Raw genomic sequence first — 11,641 nt, 5'->3', positions numbered from 1 at the left:
TGTTATGGATAACTGATTATATCTGTAGTTGGGATTTGTGTACATTTTTAAAATTGTGTAAATTTTGGCTGTATTCATCATGTAAGGAATGCGGAGGTGGGGCCAATACAAATGCATGGTGTGTGTGAGAGAGTGTGTGTGTGTGTGAGTGTGTGAGAGAGAGAGAGAGAGAGAGAGAGAGAGAGAGAGAGAGAGAGAGAGAGAGAGAGAGTGTGTGTGTGTGTGTGTGTGTGTGAGTGAGTGAGTGAGTGAGAGAGAGAGAGTGTGTGTGTGTGTGTGAGTGTGAGTGTGTGTGAGTGAGAGAGAGAGAGCGTGAGAGTGTGTGTGTGTGAGAGTGAGAGAGAGAGAGCGTGAGAGAGTGTGTGTGGGAGAGAGAGAGAGAGAGTGTGTGTAATAGTTAAGTAATCCTTTTTACTTACAAATTCCCCCCAGTACAGCAGCAGTCTTACACAGCCACCGGTACCACCAGGACATTCCGTCCCCATCGGTGTTTTTGTTCGCTGCTGCCGCTTCCTCTGAGCTCATTTTACACCGAGTAAATTATTCAGACACAGATCTCACCGGGAACAGAAGGGATTGTTGTGTCAACACGTCATGCAGCTATGACCACAAACGAGGTGTTTCACCGATTTGCGCAAAATCGTTTTTTTAAGCTGCGATAGCTAATAACAGTTTACTAACAAATGTTAAACTCGCACAAGTCAGCACACAATCCACAAATAAGAGAACACACTTCTTTCGACGGCGTCTCTATCAGTTCCCGGATCGCTGACAATGATCACAAGACACAATGATCTGTTTGCGTCTTATTGCTTTATCACTGTGGTGAAGACACAACAAATCTCTAGCTAGTTATAATCTCAACTAAATGACAGAATAATCAGTCCGATTCCTGTCGTTGTGGGTCGTCGATCGCTCCTAGTAGTCTGACTGACTCATTGCTGTTTAAACAGTACACTGAATTATACAGATCAGTTTAATAGCCCATTGTTTCTTTGACTGATCCCGGAGGTTCCCTCTACTGCCTCGCTTAGTGGGTGGAGCCAAACAATTGCGTCACATTGGCGAGTCGCACATTCAAGCGCGTCAACATTCCTCATCATTGCGCAGGCATTTAAAAAAAACTGAAATATAGAATAGAATAAAACTGTTATTCCATTTTGTCAAACTCTCTTAAGAGGAAAGACTGTAACTATAAAGTCAAACATTACTACGAGTGTTGAAAGTATGAGCATGATGCGGTCATGAGTCCTAGTAAAAACACATAAAAGTCTTTATTTACTTAATCCACTGAATTAATATATTTTTCTTCTGGTATACTGTAATGGGGTTATTTCTGTTATTTTACTTAGATAATGTTGACCAATAGCTGGAATTGTAAACCTGAAAAATGATAATATTTGAGGAATGTTTGTTAGTAAAATAAGTGTGTGACTTAAAGAAAAGAAATGTGGTGTTTTTTATAGCTAGTGTAATGTGTGTCAGAGTCTGAGTCTTTTTTATATTATTTCTTCATATATCTACTAAACATTATTAAAGTAATAATATTCCTAGTGTATTAGTAATAAATAAACTGCAGTAGTGTGTTGACGTGGCTTTAATAGAGAAAGTAGAGAAAGTGTTACAGCTCCACCTCGGTCACATGTTTGTTATCCACTGCAACATATATGTTAAGAATATATATGAAGAGCTGTGAGAAGCTGAACTGTTGGGTTGCGCTACACTAATGTGTGTGTGCGCGCGCGTGAGAGAGAGAGAGAGAGAGAGAGAGAGAGAGAGAGAGACAGACAGACTAGACTAGACTGAACACAGAACAGAGCTGTGACTCTCTCTGAACGTTATCACAGGAAGATGAGTTTCTTATTGTGAGTATTTACTCTTCTAAATTTATTTCACGGTTTTCAACTTATGTCACTGAACCCACTAGTTAGCTCGCGAGGCGATTAGCAGAAACTAGCTGCGGTGTTTCTGCTGCCGTTTTAGCCACCCAGCTTTGCTAATACTAGCTAGCTGGACAAACCACTTCGTTACCTTTAACCAGTTATCAGCTGGTGTACAACTGAACTAACATTGTCCACAAAATCTTTACAGGTTTTTCAGCTGCTCATGTTTTCTTTTTGTAAGTTAACTAACGTTTGCACGATGGATGCTAACTGCGATTAAACCAGCCAAAGGAGTAATGCAATCTAGGAGCGAATCAATTTAGGGGCGCGGCTTTTAGAGGTTTCGCGGTAATAAATTTTTTATTTTTATTTTTTTACATAAAAACACGCAGCAAAATCGATCAAGTTTAAAGAGACGCTATAAAGTTTGAAGCTAAAATGTATTTTATCAGAACATTCAGACACTTTATTATTATTATTATTATTATTATTATTATTATTATTATATAAGTCTAACCATGGATACATTTTTAAATAATAGATGAAGAAGCTTCTTAGACCAAAATATTAACATTATATTTCATCTTAGCCTACTGGATGAAATGGAAATGGAAAATCAAATCTCATACAGATCACGTCAGTTCAGATTGAACTACTGCGTAATCACTAGTTCAATTAAAAAGATCAATTAATTACTTGCTCATCAAACGGAATTTTTCACTACAATTGTCCCAAGAGGCTATTTTTAATTTATTTAAATGAACATTTATGATTGGTAGATGACAAAACCCACACATATCAGTTCATAGTGACCTGTTGTGCCCTGTTCACAAAAAAGATTAATTGCTAAGTAATGTTGAAACAATAGACTATTTAGATTTTGGGGGGTCAGACACCCAGGCCCAGTGTGCTGTATGTTCATTGATGTGCTACAAATTTTGTCTTTAGAAATTGCAGGAATACACTTTGAGTCATAACATTAGGCAGAGGAAATGTCTAGATTAACAAATGGGCAGCAGGGTGACATTGTCACTGCAGCTGCTGTGACATGTGGTGGTCAACAGAAAGTACACTTTCAGATGTTCTTGTGTTCCCTTCAGTCAATTTTGCACAAATTCTTCAAATTCTTATTGACACTGTTGAATAAAACACTTCTTAACCACAAGGTGGAGCAATAGCAAAACTTCATGGATACATTCAGGGCATGGTCCTAAACAGTCTTAAGTTTTGTGCTGATTTAAGGAGTAGCAAGAATGACATATATAGATGGAAACATTTTCAGCATGTTTAACCAGTAACACAAACATTTATGAGTTGTCCAATCTTATCAGGCAAGGGCCATTGTGGGTGCAGGTTTTCATTCCATTCTTGGCTTTCAGTAGAATCAGGTCTGTTTTCTTAGTTGGAATGGAAACTTGTACCCACATTGGCCCCACATATATTAGTTTGGACACCACTTGGATGGATGAACTGTGCTTTCAGAAAGAGCAGCAGGCTTAAACTCTAAAAGCTACAATTTAACGCCAGTTGTTTGTGATTTTTGTTATATACTTTGATATTCAGGTTAAAGTGTTATATAAAGTATGTTTAAATGATATAACAGCAGTTATTTGTGGACGGTAAATTGACCAATTTGATATGATTACAGCATTTAAAAAGTATAACATGTTACACAAATAATCGCAACACTTTAAAGTAAATAAGTTAGTCATATCCAAAGTTATAAAAAACATTTTAATGTCTCATTCTCTCAAAGTTGTTGCCCTTGCAATTGAGTTCATAAATAAGTCTGTAATATGATTTTTCGGGTATACTGAAGCAAAACTGAACTTTTTTTTGTAAGTGGTAATCGCTCGTCCAGGACATTTAAGCCCAAGAAGAACATTCCAGAAGGTTCCCACCAGTATGAGCTGCTGAAACATGCTGAGGCAACACTGGGCAGTGGGAACCTGCGCATGGCTGTCATGTTGCCAGATGGAGAAGATCTGAATGAATGGGTTGCAGTGAACAGTAAGTGTTGCCCATAATTTCCATAGAGGTCCCACCACAAGGTCAGGTCCAAAAGTACATATAAGATTCCATTATATTTCACTAAGATGCCCAAAATGTTTATTGTTATTCCTCCTATGGAGGAAAAGCACAGAATATTATTTGGATGTTTGAGTACTTCATTTTTTTTAACCACAAATTAAAACAATGATGTTGTTTTCAGCAATGTTGCATTTAAATAAGGTGTTTTGTGCTGTAATAAACAGAGTGATTTGGTGTTTAAATGGGTCCTTTTTTGTTTGTGTGTTAGTGCTATTGTTATGAGTGAGTTGTGGATGCTCTTCTTTCCTAAGAGCCAGGTTTTCATTTGTGCTTGGCCATGTCCTGAATATTAAGCTGGATTCTTTGTCCTGTTCTGTCCTTTGACATGGCTTTATTAGTCCCTACAGGATTTCACAGAGTTTTTTGGTTATTGTTGTGGGAAAAATTGCCTGATCTCTTTTCAGCTTTTGTTTGTGGAAAAAATACTTGATTTGGCAAAATTCCACACAGGATTCTTCTTTTAAACACGTAAATAACTTTCTATGATGCATGTTATATAACACATTTTTATTTTGCATGTGTGCAGCTGTGGACTTCTTTAATCAGATCAACATGCTGTATGGGACTGTCACAGACTTTTGCTCTGAGGACAGCTGTCCTGTTATGTCTGCCGGACCCAAGTAAGTAAGTGTGTAATTTGGTGTGTTTGAGAGCGAGAGTGTGTGCGCGAGAGCGTGAGTGTGTGCAAGAGCGTGAGTGTGTGCGAGAGAGTGAGAGTAAATAATAAAGAGAGTATGAGCATTTGGTTACACCCTTAGCATCCAAGTATTTTACAAAGGTTGTTATACAGAGGCTGAGACATATATATTCACTCACTCACTCTCACTCATTTTCTAACGCTTATCCGAACTACCTCGGGTGACGGGGAGCCTGTGCCTATCTCAGGCGTCATCAGGCATCAAGGCAGGATACACCCTGGACGGAGTGCCAACTCATCGCAGGGCACACACACTCTCTCATTCACTCACACAATCACACTCTACGGACAATTTTCCAGAGATGCCAATCAACCTACCATGCATGTCTTTGGACCGGGGTAGGAAACCAGAGTACCCGGAGGAAACCCCCGAGGCACGGGGAGAACATGCAAACTCCACACACACAAGGCGGAGGCGGGACTCGAACCCCCAACCCTGGAGGTGTGAGGCGAACGTGCTAACCACTAAGCCACCGTGCCCCCCCGCATATATATTCAAATATCCTCAAATAGTGTTACATCATTGGCTGTTAGTGTCACTCCCCAAGTTGCTAGGTTACCAGAGAGTGGGTGCCTTTGTTAATGCAACCAAACTTGCTTCACAACCTCTGTTTTCTTCTGACGAAGAATAAAAAATATCGAACGTTATTGAGCACATTTTGTATCGCTATCGATCACGTGTCTATTGCGATACATATTGTTATCGTTTTATCGCCCAGCCCTACTACAAAGACAGCTACAGGAGGAAACTTGAGTAGCGGTAAATGCAAAACAATGTCCGTGTTGTGTGGACTGAAAAATATCTCAGGGCATGGACAAAGTGGTGGGAGCACGTCAGTAAAAAGTAATCAGCTCTGGGCAAGTGAGTTAAGTGAGTTTTTTAACAGATTTGACTGTTCCCACTTCCACCCAACATTCTCCCTCTCCACCCTACTTCAGACCAGCAACCATACCCCTCCACGGACGGCCTTCTCCTCCACCTATCTCACACCTCACTGCCCTGCCCCTCCTGCCCAGTGATCTACCGGGCACTGACTCACTTGGAGGCCACTGGGACCACTGTGAAAGTCTTATTTTTTGGCTCCAGTGCAGTCTGTGCTCTCCCTGTTTCTTTTGTACACCTCAGACTTCAGTTATTACACTACCACCTTCCACCTCCAAAAGTTCTCAGATGATAGACCCATTGTTGGATGTGCATCTGATGGGAATGAACAAGAATACAAGGACGTCATCAAGGACTTTGTTGACTGTAACCACCTGCACTTGAACACCTTAAGACAAAGGAGATGGTGATTGTCTTCCGGAGAAGGAGAACATCACACCACACACCAGTAACTACCCAGGACTTGGACATTGAGTTAGTGGATAGGTTCAAGTACCTAGGTGTCAACTTAAACAATAGATTGGCTGGCTGGATAACACTAATGCTCTGTACAGGAATGTCCAGAATCACCTCCACCTACTGAGGAGACTTGGGTCCTTTGTACTGTGCAGGACATTATTAGGAGATTTTTCTACACTGTGGTGGCCTCCACAATTTTCTATAGCATACTATGGCAGTACAAAGTGGGACAGGAAGAGACTGAACAAGCTAGTTAGGAGAACCAGCTCTGCTCTTGGCTGCCCACTAGACTCTGTGGACATCTATTATGAGCAACACCTCTGTGGCGACCCTGTCATACCAGTGGCTGTCAGACTTTATAACACTTTGTTACAGTGATGTCTGTGCAATATTATTATATAAATTTATTTCTTTTATCATCTCTTAGGTGTATATAACTATAGTACAGTTGTTTATTTTTGTTGATATTGTCTTATATTAACTTTTCTTTCCAATTGTAAGTTCTATTCTTTCCTATTGTAAGTCTTTAATACCTGCACTTTAACTGTCTGTGAACTGCTGTGATAAGTGAATTTCCTAACTGTGGGATTAATAAAGTTTATCTTATCTTATTCAGGAATCATCTGTTCGCCTTGTCTACCTCTAACAAAGACACTGCTGTTCCAAACAAAAATCAGAAATTTGGACTCATTAGACTAAAGGACAGTTTCCACTGATATATTGCTCATTCCTTGTCTTTTTTGGCCGAAGAAGTCTCTTATGCTTGTTGTTCCTCTGAAGTAATGGTTTCTTTACTGCAAAATACTCTTGGTGTTTCTTTCCTGGGACAGTCCTCATAAGAGCCAGTTTTATCCTAGCATTTGATGGTTTTGGTGACTGCATGTAGGGATGCAATCAAAATTCTTAGGATTTTTTGATTGACTGACCTTTGTTTCTTACCATAATATGGATTTGTACAGTAGTAGCACTAACGTGGCTATTGACTCTGTACCCACCCTTCCTCTGGACAAGAAAACTTGTTTCATTCATTACATAATTCTATACGTTATTTTGTAGTTTGGGCGTATTTAAAAAAAACTTCTGGGGCAGTGTTAGCTCAAGTGGTTAAGGCTCTGGGTTGTTGATTAGAGGATCAAGCCCCAGCACCCCCCAGCTGGCCCCAGCACTTTTGATTGGTACTGTATGTCTTTCGATTTCTTTTTCTATATATATATTTTTTTTTTCCGAGGGGACTGTGTGTGTATATGTTTATATGCACATTTTAGGCTGGTATAAAAAAAAATGCTGTAAAGTAAATATGCTTTAAAAATTATAAATTTTAATTAAATCCATATTTGGTGTGACTATCCTTTGACTTCAAACCAGCAACTTGCACACTTTGTACACTTGCAAAAAGTCAGGGTGTATGATTAACCAGTTATACCATACAGGTGCTAATGATCACTGATTTCATATATAGGTTGAAACAGTCATTAACTGAAACAAAAACAGCTGTGTAGGAGGCTTAAAACTGGCTGAGGAACAGCCAAAATATGCTACTAAGGTGAGGTTGTGGAAGACGGTTTCATGTCACATACACCTTGGCAAGACTAGACACAAGGTAGTTATACTGCATCAGCAAGGTCTCCCACAGGCAAATGTTTCAAAACAGACTAGGGTTTCTGGTCGTGCCATCAGCAAAGAACTGGCAGAAACCAGTGGGTTTCAGGTACCACCCATCTACTGTCTGGGGTTTCTTCCATGAAGTGATCATGTATGTAAATAAAATTTATGTGAATCCTTCCTGTAATGTTAAAAGAAAATAATTAAATAAATGTAATTATATTAGTTGGCAGGAAAATATATAATTTTGAATGGCTAATTCTAGTACAGAGTTATATTATGCAATATGAAAACAGAGTGTACTGCTAATGTTTATGGCATTAATAACCCTATATGTTTAATAATAAAATTCTCTGCCTTTTGTAAAGAATTATGACATCATAAGTCTATAACCTTAATATTTAAATAGCTTCATTAATAGTGTTTCACTATTCTGCTTCTCTGGAGACATATGTTAGCCTGTGTGTGTTTACCTGTTTTCTTCACAGATACGAGTATCACTGGGCCGATGGAACCAACATCAAAAAGCCAATTAAATGCTCCGCTCCTAAATATATTGACTACCTGATGACCTGGGTACAGGATCAGCTTGATGATGAAACTCTCTTCCCATCCAAAATTGGTGATTATGCTGATAGATTTTGTTTAAATAAACAACACAGAACCACTCTATTATGTAGCATAGAATAGTATAATAATGACTTTAAAACATTTCTAAACTGATATTTATAAAATATTCTAGTATAATGTAGGTGTTTGTTATAAACTGATGATTAGGTTAATTTAAATTCTTTATAATAACAATTCAAAGCCATAATACATTTTCAGATTAGACTGTTTTGACAGACACTCATTCATTCATTCATTCATCTTCTACCGCTTATCCGAACTACCTCGGGTCACGGGGAGCCTGTGCCTATCTCAGGCGTCATTGGGCATCAAGGCAGGATACACCCTGGACGGAGTGCCAACCCATCGCAGGGCACACACACACTCTCATTCACTCACACAATCACACACTACGGACAATTTTCCAGAGATGCCAATCAACCTTGACAGACAGACACTCAAGTAATATAATAAAAACTAACAGTAATTAGAGTTTGTACTGAATCAGAAACCTTTCTCACAGTCAAGGCTTGTTATTTTTCAGAGTTGAAATAAATCAGATTGTTTGTTTTTTATTCCTGCTTTCTCTGATTGATGTTCACTGTCTCTTGCATCCTTTAGGTGTCCCCTTTCCCAAGAACTTCATGTCTGTCGCCAAGACCATTTTGAAGCGTCTTTTTCGTGTATATGCTCACATTTACCACCAACACTTTGACTCAGTCATGCAGCTGCAGGAGGAGGCACATCTCAACACCTCCTTTAAGCACTTCATCTTTTTTGTCCAGGTACCATTCTGGCTTTTGCTCTCATGCAAATTCACATGCTATGCATCCATTGCAACCTGTGGCTGTTGATCTATACTGTATAGTGAATATGCTGTCACTTTTGATTATTTAAATACTCGATTGGATTCCTTTGAATAATTATCAATTTGTTGTTGATTACCTACCTGTACAATAATTGTTCGTTTTTTTCTAGATAAATGATATGTATAAATGTTTTACCCCAAAACGTAGACTTTTAAATGTAAAATAAATTCTCAACAATCAATTTATATTTATAATGTGTGTATACAAAATTATTATATACAGTCATGTGAAAGAAAGGGCACCCCATGAAAGCCTGTGTTCTTTTTTTTTTTTAAATAGTATGGCCATTTTATCTTCATTTTAACAATATTGGAAGATTCAATAAAGCAAATAAAGCAAAAGAATATCTGTAAAATGTCATTTTATTAAAATCCAAGGACACCCCCCACATTTATTTGTATTTATAACGGGTACAATTACCTACAGGTGTATTACACCAGGTGCAAATTATTAGAACATTTGTTACATTTTGAAGAAGGCTTGATTTATATACACCTTTTATATTTAGTTTGGTTTGCTCTTAATTGTTGAAGTAAGTGGTATCACCAAAGTGAGGTCCAAAGAGCTCTCTGAGGCCTTCAGAAAAAAGATTGTTTACGATTGCTTATGAGTCTGTTAAGGGATCTAAAAAGATCTCAAAAGAATTTGTAATTAGCCACCATCCGAAATGGAGTGGAGAACATTTAAAACAACTGCCAACATGGCCAGGTCAGGCCATCCAAGCAAATTCACCCCAAGAGCAAATGACAAGTTGCTTAAAGAAGTCTCCAAAATCCCTAAAATATCATGACAGGACTTTCAGCAAGTTCTTGTTACAGTTGATGTCAAAGTGTAAACTATAAAATTTCCATAAAAACATCCAGAACCTTCCGTGTAGAAATGCTTGTGCAGTGGAACTGCTTTCTGAAATAAGTGTCATTTGTTTAAAAAAAAACCCTGAAACAGCCCAAGACAGAAACAGATGAAAATCATATGTATGTTTATATATATTTTATATAGCCCTAATAGTTTACAGGGAGTGGGTTTAGGACACATACACATCTGATGATGGTCAGACATTTGTGACAGCATTTGTGTGACATTTGTATTGAATCTTTCTTTTACATTTATTTTCTGTTGGTGTGTTTTTCTTTTTTTTTTTTTGCAGGAGTTTAACCTGATTGACCGCAAGGAACTTGCACCGCTTCAAGAGCTGATTGACAAACTGGCAACCAAGGACAGATAGATGGACATGAAAAAAATATTATTCTGTCAAGTTACTGATCTCCATCTCCCTTTTTCTGCCTCTCTTGGTTGCTTTTATTCTCTTTACGATGCCCCACTCTGGTTTATTCTCTAGAGCACATGTTGAGATAACATTAGCTGGGCAACAGGTAATGCTGTTCTATAATACCATAAAATGTGCTAGCGCAATACTACTGAATGAAAAGGGAGTTAGCTTGTGTCCTATGGTAGTCACAGTTTTCCAGCCTATAATTATAGGTTTGTTGATTTACAGATTCATCAGTAAACCATGGGTTCCTGCTCCACAACTAGACCCCTTTAAACTTCATGATAGATTAGTGTTTTTCTTTAATATTTTTATTGTTTTTCAGTTTGTTGTGACAGTTTGATCCACCAGCACTGAGGTGTAACAGCATCAGTCTATTAATATCTGATGATTTGTTTGTGTGTTTGTGAGCATGTCAATGCAAGCGAACAGCAAACAAATTCTGTAATGTAGTCTATTTCCCTATGCAATTACTATGCTGAATTATTCTGATGATTTGTAATTATGTTAATATTACATTTCTCATAATGCTAATGCTTATCGGTGCCTAGTTTTATCCGCTCCTTTTTTTTTCAGATCTTATTACACTCCAGCATTATCTGTGTGTAGATTGTTGTCTTTCCTAGATTTCACTACACAACTAGTCTGCATTCTGTTAATAAGTCCATTAGCTATAAATGTTATATCAGGCATCTGCCAAATGCCATAAATGTATTTTTTGTTAGTTTCAGAAATATTATTTAGGAATTCCTAATCTGTTATTTCACTCTGATATTTGGTTTATTTTCCCAATCTTTAATTTTTTTTAAAACTTTTAACTGGTCTGCACAAAGGTTTATCTGTTGACTCTTTACATACCTTAGCTTTATAGGTGTAATTTAACTTAATTAATTCATTAAACTTGTACAGTCCTCACAAATATTAACATATATGTGCCAACGAATGATTGCTATTAAAAACACTTAAATATTTACTATTGACAATGAGATGGATATTTTTTTCGTTACACTGTATAATAATAAAAGCATTTTTATCTAGATCTAATATGTATGAATGTGTCTGTAGGGAAGGATGTTTTTTGTTTGTTGTTTTGTTTTTTAAATCTGTGACCGATTGTTTCACAGTAATAAATGCGGTGTATTTTCAAGCATGTTCAATTTGGTTGGTTTACTTGTGTTGTCTTAGCATTCAGCTCGAAACGCCTAAACTGTCTGACTAATCACAGAGCTCACTATTAACTGGATGAATTTGCCAACCAATGACAACCGTTCCTAGGCG

At 37.8% G+C, this 11,641-nt stretch overlaps 2 protein-coding genes across 2 annotated transcripts in view; one reads left to right on the top strand and one right to left on the bottom strand.

The window, feature by feature from the left end:
• cacfd1 (calcium channel flower domain containing 1) overlaps positions 1–1,030 on the bottom strand; it is an 8,639-nt gene extending 7,609 nt beyond the window's left edge. The window contains exon 1 of the mRNA XM_060890586.1: positions 420–1,030. Within this exon, the coding sequence (XP_060746569.1) occupies positions 420–525 (106 nt within the window). The 5' untranslated portion in view covers positions 526–1,030. The remainder of the gene's footprint in view (positions 1–419) is intronic.
• A 695-nt stretch (positions 1,031–1,725) lies between these two features.
• Positions 1,726–11,520, top strand: mob1bb (MOB kinase activator 1Bb). Its single transcript, XM_060891131.1, has 6 exons — positions 1,726–1,865; positions 3,727–3,893; positions 4,501–4,594; positions 8,104–8,237; positions 8,846–9,009; positions 10,241–11,520. Exons 1-6 carry the CDS (start codon positions 1,852–1,854, stop codon positions 10,316–10,318), a joined length of 651 nt encoding a protein of 216 aa, XP_060747114.1. The 5' UTR covers positions 1,726–1,851; the 3' UTR covers positions 10,319–11,520.
• Positions 11,521–11,641: the final 121 nt, after the last annotated feature.

This window comes from Tachysurus vachellii, chromosome 17 (genome assembly GCF_030014155.1).
Source record: "Tachysurus vachellii isolate PV-2020 chromosome 17, HZAU_Pvac_v1, whole genome shotgun sequence".
Lineage (NCBI taxonomy): Eukaryota > Metazoa > Chordata > Actinopteri > Siluriformes > Bagridae > Tachysurus > Tachysurus vachellii.
This window is presented reverse-complemented; position numbering and strand designations above follow the sequence as displayed.